The sequence below is a fragment of the Chinchilla lanigera genome, unplaced genomic scaffold (assembly GCF_000276665.1).
Source record: "Chinchilla lanigera isolate Chin_1 unplaced genomic scaffold, ChiLan1.0 scaffold00005, whole genome shotgun sequence".
NCBI lineage: Eukaryota > Metazoa > Chordata > Mammalia > Rodentia > Chinchillidae > Chinchilla > Chinchilla lanigera.
In genome coordinates this window covers 33091199-33102032 of record NW_004955406.1, presented here as the reverse complement: position 1 = coordinate 33102032, position 10834 = coordinate 33091199, and the positions used below count along the sequence as shown (strand labels likewise).

At 33.2% G+C, this 10834-nt stretch overlaps 1 protein-coding gene across 2 annotated transcripts in view; it reads left to right on the top strand.

Annotated features, from left to right (window-relative positions):
• Kcnt2 (potassium channel, sodium activated subfamily T, member 2) overlaps nt 1–10834 on the top strand; it is a 360773-nt gene that overhangs the window by 339310 nt on the left and 10629 nt on the right. For both annotated transcript variants that reach the window (XM_005375111.2, XM_005375110.2), the window contains one exon: nt 7075–7159. In XM_005375111.2, the coding sequence (XP_005375168.1) occupies nt 7075–7159 (85 nt within the window). The remainder of the gene's footprint in view (nt 1–7074; nt 7160–10834) is intronic.

Here is a 10834-nt window from a genome sequence, read left to right as displayed (position 1 = left end):
TTTTTTTTTTTGAGACAGGGTCTCACTATGTAGTTCAGGCTGGCCTTTACCTCGCTATGTAGCCTTAGCTGGCCTCAGACTTGCAGCAATCCTGCTGCTTCAGCCTCCCAAGTTCTGGGATTATAGACATGCACCACCACACTGGCTACAATTTACATTTTCTACAATTTGTTGAAACAGGATCAATCAGGTCTCTTCAGTGGACAGCATCAATGATAGATGGATAGAGATAGATAGATGATGATATAGATATAGATGTAGATACAGATAGCTACCATCGATGGATATGAAATAAATGAGTTCACAGAGATGCTTATAATTAATAACCAAGGGTACAATTTTTTTAACTCTCTGTATTATCTCTGCACTTCTTTTCTCCTATGCTGAGATAAACTGCTGTCAACAAAAGAAATGATAGAATGATAATACAGGTAGTATTGCATTTTTCTATGATATAGAGAGTATGTCAGAGTAACAATTCCATTCTAATAATAGTGATATAATTGATGAAAGCATAGGTTTTCCTTCTGCTTATTCATTCTTTGGGCATATCTAGAAGGGATTATTCTGCTTTCAAACTTGGGATAATTGTCTTGTGGTCACATCACCAGCTGGATATAAATTTAAATTCATTTTTCAATGATTGGCTTTTGTATTCCTAAAATAAAATTTTTTTTAGGTATTTACATGGTTACACAGAGTTCAATGCCAGGTATATACAAAGCTATTTAACATGTACCCCTGTCACCACTTAATCTTCTCTTTTCCTCACAGGTAACCTCATCTTAGAATTTTTATCTTTCTCTTTTTAAAAATAATTATGCAGATTTTTTAATAATTATAGTAGGATATGCTCATTCTCCCATGTTATTTCTTTTAATTAGCAGGAAATCCTGAAGATTATTGAATTATTTAAATATGAAAATAGCCCTCCTTTCTCTTTATACTGCTTAATAGTCCTTTGTGCTAGAGCGCAGGTCTCTTTATTTAGTTCCTTTTGTTTTTTGTGACCTGCAGTGAATGGGCATATGTCTACAACCTTCTGTGTTTTCCAAAATGTATCTTTGCTATTGAATAGGTAAAAGTATTATTGATATCTCAGAGTACCTTTGTATTATGGTGTAGTTGATCACTGATCACTGTGATTGAGAGGCATTTCCCAATAACTATTTCTCTGTCCAATTTTTATGTGCTCATGTTTTAATATTTCTAGAAACTACTTGTGTATTAGGTATATTAACTTGGTTATATTTCAGAGGTACAGATATTTCTTTCTAAACTCAGTTTTTTCTCCTTTACTTTTGCTGCTTACTATTAGTGATATATTCGTTTATAGTTTCCATTGTTGCTTTTTGATTGTGAATGATAGAGTTTTCTTCTTTCACAATTTAAAGAGGAATTCTATGTTTTTTTAGCATTTAGTTTCATCATTTTGCAATTTAATGTATGATTTTCTTGAAATCTAACTGTGTGCAGACTAAGCAAGAGAAAAAATGTTAATCTTTTACACTATATTTTCCATATTTATTTATATAATATCAGTTATTAAAAAAACATCATCCTCGAATGATGTTACGACTGGTTTTTGTTAGATACTAAATTTATACATGTACTTGGTTCTATTTCAGAACTTTCTTTCCTGTTACAAGGCTTTGCCTTCCTAGGCTAACAAGAGCACTGACTGCTTTATATTTTACTGTGCCCATGGACTTTCAGTAATTTTAAATTAACCATTTGCAACTCCAAAATCTAAAATTTTGAAAACCAATTTTTAAGTATGTTTGGTCCTAAAACCTTCTTGGATGGAGGACCTGACCCAAAGACTTGAAGCTATCTGTATCTTTATTTATCCTACTTGGTATGTATATTCATTTACATTATTGCACATATATCAGTGTGCTGCTTCAGACTTTGCTGGGGAAGTAGCATAATGTGCATAATATATCTAGTATTACTTAAGAATTTTTTTCAGTATAATTTAAAAACATGTTAACATCAGTGTTCATGGCATTGTCAACTAACTAGCTTTGAGTTCTTAGACAACTTGCTATTGCTTTTTAGAAAGAACTTCATGTTCTTAAACCATCAAATAAGGATAATGAGGTATTTTGCTGGAATATGATATGATATTCTACATTTTTAGATAATAGAAAGTGTATTAATGAAAATAATTGTCTTCAGCATTTTCAAAAGTTTATTTAGAGTGATCTTCATGCTCACTAAAATTACTATAACTTCTGGCAGATTTTTAATGAGTAGCCCTTTGAGTGGCAGATATTTTAATAGTATAAATTGGCAAATAAGTCTCGTTCTGATATGATTGCTGCTACAGGTACTAATTTTAACATGAGTAGTTAAAAGTTTCATACTGTTTGTAAGAGGAAAAGTGAAAGGGATGATAAAAAGAAATTATTTCAAATAAGTGAGATAATAGTGGCTAGATCTTACTAGATCTGCTAGGAAAGCCTTGTTCTTTGAAAGTAAATGTATAACTTGGCAGAAAATGGAAAGAGTAACTGAGAACTCTTGTAAAGAAAGTATGTGATTTAGCTGCTACGCATAGGATAAGATTAAGTAGTGGTAGTGGTGGTAGTGGTGATAACAATACCTTCCCCTTCTATTTTCAGGCTAGTAGTTTGTTGATGATTTTCATGTTTTTTACACAAAATATCCCCTAAGTATGAATTAATAAATCAGATACTTTTCTTTCGATCAAAAATTGTCACAGATTTATCCTGGAAACTATCAAATGGAATACAGACACTATAACTAGATATTACTTTTAGTTTTTTTTTTTTTCATTATTTAGTACAGAGAACAATGTAAGCATCTCAACTCTAATGACTTTGTCTTTGACATTGTTTGAAAAGAAATTTGCTCTGGATGTTTTTATTCATTTATGAATTTATTTAGAATTATTGTCTTTTTCCAATTAAATGAACATATATTATTAACATATAGTCAGTATGCTCACGGTGTAGATTCTTAGAAATTGCATGATTTAGAGTTTTCCTGTATTGCCAGGACTTATCCATGCTCATGGGGTTGTACCACAAACTGTTACGGTTTGTCTCTAGATGTCCCCCCAAAGCCTCATGCAGGCATGGGGAGCATTTTTAAAAGTGGCTGAATCTACAGCGTGTGATGCTGGGATTAGAGTGTGTGATTAGTTCAGTATTATATTGGCAGTGCCTTAATTCCAGCAGTGCAGATGGAGTATAAAAGGGACAGAAAGACACGGTTAAGTTTCAGTTGTTGATTTTACTGTCTTCTGCCCTCAATGAACTTTTCTTCTCTGTGATGGATCTCTAGCAAGCAACTCGGCCCTGGAGCTAGCCATTTATAGACTGAAACCTCTACAAACTGTGAGCCAAACCTTTCCCCCTTTAACTTTGGGTTTTGGGTATTTTGTCTCAGCATTGAGAAAGGTAGCCAAGACACAAAGTCGCCTGATTATGATAATCTCATTCTGTTCATAGAACATTGACAGGTCAAAACAAACGAAATTATTCTTCTTAAAGATTAAAAATTTCAGGAGGATACTTATTGAGTTGATGGTTCTAGTATATGCAGATATTTGCAAAACAAATTTTCCGTATCTCCCTACATTAAAAATATAGTTTGCTTCATGGAGTTGTATTATCTTCTTTGATATTATAATTTTTCTACAAGAGGTTTTCAATAATACCAATACTTTCTATTTTATCTTTAAACATTCTGTAGTAGGTTAATTATAAATATTAAAGAGAGGCCTAAAGAGTTTTCTAAAGGCACTAAACAAGAATTTCAGATACTGACACTTGTTTATATTCTCCACTTACATAATCAGAAAACATATGAAACAGGGGCAGACACCGGACTAATAGAAGCACGCAAATTTGTTCCTAGAGAAAAAAAAAGTCAGTTAAGCAGTTTAAAGTGTTCCACATGGTCAGGGTTGTGGAAGAAAACTTCTTCAAAAGATTCATTGAAGATGTTAGAAAAAACAAATTGAATCTCTTAAAAGTACATAATGGGTTATTGAAAATCCATTCCAAATGGGATGAATATCAGAATAGCTACCATATAAGAAAATATCAGTGAGCACAAAGCCATCAGCATAGATCATCCAAAATGCAATGAGTGAGGGATGGGAAAACCTGGAAAAAAATTAAGTTAGCTGTGGGTGGACAGCAGCAAATACCTAATACATGTGCAGTTAGAGTCCTAGAAGGAGAGAAGAGAGAAAATATTAGGAGAAAGAATGATTTTTTTCCAAATTTGATGAATACTATACCTATGATGTAAGATTTTAATTTATATTCAAGTAATATAAATATTAAAAACTAAAATGAGTCCAAGATCTTATACACAAAATTGCTTAAAGTCAGTGATAAAAGACCTCAAAAGGATCGGGAAGAAAAAGACGAAGTAAGTAAGGAATAAATACAAGTTGACAGTATACCTCTTGTTAAACATTTGGAAAATTTGCTAATATTCTTGCAGCACAGAGAAAAATTAATATTTTCAAAATGAATAAAATAGCCCAATTAAGCAAAATAAAAAATCTTGACAAAATTCTTACATACACTGATCGAAAATTCTCAGTTCTTGAGACAATTGTTTTTATGTTTTTAAAAGGCAAACAAGGTTATGATTGGATTTTGGATTGATTCCAGAATGAAAAATGAGTGCAAATGTCCTGTTAATAACTAAAGAGAAATGTTGGATATCAACACTGACTAAGCGGTTATCCGTTAAATTATCTTTCCTGTCTGGCAGTTCCCTGATGCTAAGGTTCATATAAGAAGCTGATCTTTATATAGCCAAATGAAAAGGAGATTCTCTAGGAATGCTATTATTTTTCACAGTATTATGGGTTAGTTTCCATAATGTACTATCAAGATCTCAGTTCCTTTAAGAATAGCTGAGAAAGTTTATAAAAGGGGAAAACCTCTCAAGGAAAGAACACCTAAATCTCAATTGTTTTCCATAGAGAGCTATGATCCTAATAATTGTCTTTAGCTACAATATGATATAAGTTGAAATTTTAATATTTGGAGTAAACATTATTAATATACTAATTGGAATTCCAAGTTGAATTAGCCTTCTATTCCTAGGCATAACTGAGATTTAGCAAATCAAAATTTTGCACTACTAGTGAAATTTGAATTTCAAATAAATAAGGAGTGTAAGTATGTCACGTAGAATTGTTAGGCATTTCATGCTGAAATTTTGCTAGTTGCTGCCTTTTATTCAGTTGTCACTGAGAATTTTCTGTTTTGCCCACCCCAATGGCATGATAAATACTTCTGTATCTGCCTCCAAAGATATGAAACCAAATATATTCTTTTATTTGAATCTTAATTTGGTAAGCTTATTATTATAGTAGTTTTTGTAGTAAATTTATGGTGCATATAATTATCTTGCATTTTTTGTTCCTTATGAAATAAGGACTTTCATTTATGGATTCTTAAGGTATATGTTCAACTTTAAATATTTCAACTGAAAATACTGTCTTTCACATTAAAGTAAAATGTTCCTTGTAAGAAGAACAGAGTGGTCAACATTATTTGATGATAAAAATATACATATTCCAGTGCAGAAATTATGTATTAAGGTCAACCTTGTTGGCATTTCAAGATCTTTACTTCAGTGCAGTTATTTAAATATTGATATATGTCTTGGTAAGAAATATATTTTTAGATTTTTGATCAAACTGAAAAATTTAGTAATTCTTTCAAGAATCATGCTTGTCTGCAGCTGAAATGGCTAAAGAATACTAGAGCTATAAAGCGGGATTTAAAGATTATCTTCACAGGCTAAAACTTTACCTTTACCTTTTGAACTCTGTGTCCACATGGCTTTATGTTTATTTACATCTTCTGATAACTTGCAATCTAAAATATTGAGACCTGGTGATTTTTTGTAACACTCTTGCATTAGTCTGCTTTCCATTGTGGTTACAAAATACTTGAGGTTAATTGCACCACAAAGAAGACAGTTGTACTAAACTCATAGTTTTGGAGGCTGAATGTCCAAGACTGGATGACTTCATTGATTGGGGCACTGTGAGAGCACCCTTGGCTGCACTGCTTCAAGGTGGGGACACATACAATACAAAGAAATTGCAAGACTGGAAACCAGGGCACTGGGAAACAAAAAGAACAAAAGTGGCTGTTCTTATGCTTTTATAACAATTTTCTTTTGTGAGAACTAACTCTGGAAACTACCTCAGTCCCTTCTGAGTCAGTGCCTCAAATAATGTCTTCCTAGGCTCCATCTCTTAAGCACCATTTCTCAATATCACCATGGTGAGGACCCAGCTTCCAACACATGAGCTCGCAGGGACACATTCACACCACATCCAAATTAAGCACCTAGGTGACGCCAGGTTAGCTCTCCAGACTTGTAGCCAGAGGGTGTTTTCAGAGGGGATTAACAAAATCAAAATGATACAACTTTTCATTTGAAAAACTTGTTATTTTAGACAGACAAGTGATTTAGTAATATACTTCCTTAAAAGTTATGATTAAGTTCTACTCCACAGATTCTTTGCATTCTAAAAAAAAGTAAAATAAAAACAAAAATTAAGATGGATTACATTAGATGCGTTACATAACGAAGTCGAACATCTTTATGGTCTTCAAGCTTTTTAGACACATTTATCTCAAGCTTTGTAAACAGATGATTTTTCAAATAATTTCCTATGTGAGTATATTTTTCTGGGATGAATATCTTTAACCAGTTATTCTTAGAAATTTGAAAGGCATGATAAATCAAGTAACTACCTTATCCTCATTTCTTTAGTAGGAATATTTTTTCAATATGTTATTTTAGAGGTTAAATTATAACTTGGTTGCTCTGAATGGAATTAGGTACTTTATTTGTATCATCTATTGGAACAAAAATGGATACTTGTCAGACATTTCCAATGACAGTAATTTGAAAATAGCCAAAGCTGTTTACCCATTTATCCTGTGGGCAAAACTATAGTGATTGCTTGTTGACAGCTACATGATTTGAACATAGATAATCTCCAGTAATTCCTGTAATTTTCTGTCTGTAACAAACTTGACCTTATCTGTCTTCTAGATGAAATGAATGATCATCAAAGCACCCTCTCCTACATCCTGATTAACCCATCTCCTGATACTAGGCTTGAGCTGAATGACGTTGTGTAAGTTGATCATGTATCTCACCATAGACATGTATTTTAGAAGACTAAATTTATTTTTATCTTCTGACTTCTACCACTGTAGCCCTTATTTTTCTTAAGATAAAAATGCTTCAAAAGTCTGTATCATTTTCCTTCACTAACGAGTGCATTTGATGTGTTGCTATGTGTAATACTGTTAATATGTAGAATTGTTTTAAAAAGTCATAAATATAGGAAGCTCTTCTGGACCCTGTCACAGTTCAGAGGAATCCACATTTGTGATCTCAGGGAAAAGTATTGCTATTCTAATAAGTAATTCCAATCTACCATTTTCAACATAATCAATGGTGAGAATAAAGACATTAAGGCATATCTGTAGTTGTGGGGAGCCAAGGGGGTCCTAAGACCTCCACGGAGGACCAAACCAAGTTTTACTAGTTCATGAAGAGGGGAGTGGCTTGGGGATGCGTGACTGAGAGAAAGGTGGGAAGTAGTTGAGTGCTGTGAGCTGGGATAGGTAGGAGGTCTGCCATCGCCTCTGCAGTATGCCGAGAGAGAGAGAGACAGAGAGAGAGAGAGAGAGACAGACAGAGAGAGAGAGAGAGAGAGAGAGAGATCCAAAAAGAGTAATCTGTATATCACAGATTGGGGTAGTATCTAGTGTTTTGTGGTCAGTGCTGCAATTTTGATATGTAATCGTGGTGCCCTGAGATGTACAGCTTCTTTTCTGGTTTTTCTCCGGTACCGGGAACCGAACTCACGACCTTGCGCTTGCCAGGCAGGCGCTTTGCCGCTGAGCTAAATCCCCAGCCCTGTACAGCTTCTTTTCAAGAGGCTCAGTCTCAGCCAACAGCATGATATCTCATGCTCTCTCTCAGCCTAGCTCACCCATACTACTTGGGAGCTACAGGCAAGGCATTACTGACTTGTCCCATTGCTTTATTTATTTATTTATTTATTTTTGTTTGTTTTTTTTCTGGTACCAGGAACCAAACTCACGACCTTGCGCTTGCCAGGCAGGTGCTGTGCCGCTGAGCTAAATCCCCAGCCCCTTTGTCCCATTGCTTTAAAGACTATACATCAGTACCTCAGCTAGACCCATTTGCATTACCTAAAGTCACTTGAGAGATAAGGAAATATCCTATTCAGCTCTGCACATATCAATACACAGAGGTAGGGCCAAATGCTCTTCTTTCAACGATAGCCATCCACATGGTCCTCCACAATAAAATAAGGAAATAGTGGCACAAAATTTCTATTCAGACAGCTAATGTATACTTAGAGATTAAAAGAAAAATGTGTAGAATAATAAAATTACAAAACAAAGGAAAGCCTGAAATATCATTCCCTATGTAGTTCAAAATGCCTTCAAGTCCCTAAAAATCAAAGTAAAATAGGAGAAATGCATGAGAAAAAGATTTTTGAGACTAATTTGATTCACTGAAAAATATGGGTTGAACATGAACAATGTGCTATCCAAAAGATATGAAGCAGAGATAAGGAGCATTTTCTTTGACTTCAATTTGCCTATATTTAATGAACTACACTAAAATTTAAGCATTAAAAACTGAACAATGATGTACAATATAACTGTCACTAATAAATCACCAGTTGAGTGAGATAATTCCTTTGTAATTTCAAGGAAAAATGGTTACAAAGGATGAATTAGACTGAAAGATAGATTGGATTTGTATTGGGAGAGAACTGAGGACATTTCCGAGCAGGAAAAATGGCTCAGGAAATTATACTAAGAAATTACAAAACGTATCTTAGTTTGTAGTTTGACTGGAGTGTGTGTTGCTGTTTTTCTTGGCATTTCTGTTTAACTAAACATTTTTTTAAGAGTTGTAAATTTTATTGAGCAAGAGACAGATCCTGCATAATATTGAATTTAGAGCTGAATCTAGCTGAATCTAGATTGCTTTGGGCAATCTGAACTTTTCAACAATATTAAATTCCGGAGATGACAAAATGAGTTTAAACACAACCTTCTGTGTCCAATAATATCCTCTAGTTCCTACCCATATTACTGAAAATAATAGAATTTCATTCTTTTCATTATTAAACAATATTCCACTGTGGATATATAGCATATTTTCCTTACACATAGTTTGAGAAAAACCTATGTTGATGCTACATCTTGTGTGTTGTTACCAGTGCTATAAGAAACATGTATGTACACTTTTTGCTGACATACTGACTTCATTTCCTTAGCTATACCCAGTAAGTAGTGAGATTGCCAAATCGCATGATGATTCTACTGGTTTTTGAGGACCTTTTATACTGTTTTGGTTAATGGTTGTAGTAATTTTTATTTGCATGAATAATATGTAAGATTTTTCTTTTTTCTACATCATCAGTAGGCTTTGATGTTTATGATCTTTTTGGAAATAGCCATCCTGAAATCAGTGTGGAGATTCCTCAGAAAATTAGGATTAGAGTTCCCATTCAACCCAGAAATTCCCTTTTTGGGTATTTTTCCAGAAGAATTGAAAACATCATAGCACATCGATACATGTGTACCCATATTTTTTGTAGCACAATTTGTCAGAGCTACATCTCGGAAGTAAGCCAAATGCCCATCAACCGAGGAATGGGTAAAAAAGGTGTGGTATTTTTATACAATGGAATATTACTCAGCTACACAGAAAGATAAACTTGATGCTTTTATAGGTAAATGGATGCAACTAGAGACCATATTCGTAAATGAAATAACTCAGACTCACATGTGTAAACCTCATAATGTCGCCCTGGTGTAAGAAACTGAAAGAGTAAATGAAATCCAAAACATACAATAGGTATTATGAAAGGGAAAGAAACTGCTCAAAAGGAAAGAACAACTGGGATGAGAGAAAGGAAAAAAAGAAGAAAGTAAGGATGGTAAAAAAATTACATATATATATATACACATATATAACATATACACACACAAGATTACTGAGATAATTGTACTACTAATTTCTATTGGCTTATTGAAAGGAACAGTTAATGCTTTATTTTTTAAGCAATTTTGTGTGCTTATATCTGACAAGCTGAACAACTACTTTGAAGATAACAATATGCAATATAACAACCACTCTTTATTTCCTATCATCTTGTTTTGAAATTCTGTATCATTTTTGATTTTTTGGATTTTTTATTCTCTTTAAAATAAAAAAAAAGAAAAACAGTCATCCTAATGAATATGAGATGATATTCATTAAGGCTGTGATTTTCATTTTTCTGATTAGTGATGCTGAGAATTTTTTTCTTTGTTTTCCTCTGGTCCTTTTATACGTCTTCCTCTTCAAATGTTGCTCCAGGCCATATGAAAATTTTTAACTGGACTATTACTATTTTTGCTCTCCAGTTGAATTTCCTATCTGTTCTGGACATTAATCGTTTATTGGGTGAATAGTTCAAAAATATTTTTCTCCTTTTTTAAGTTTTGTTTTCAATTTGTTGATTGTTGCTTTCACCTTAAAGAAGCTTTTTAGTTTGTTGGGTTTGTTTTTGAATTTTTTCTCCTGCTGTCTGCTTTTCTTTTCTCATGCAAAAAGTCTTTCTCAAGACCAATGTCTGAAAGTGTTTGCCTTACTAACTCTTGTAGTAGTTTTATACTTTTGGGTTTATATTTAAACATTTTATAATTTTGAATTGTTTTTGTATATAGTCAAATATATATATAACACATATATTATATTTATATACACGTAC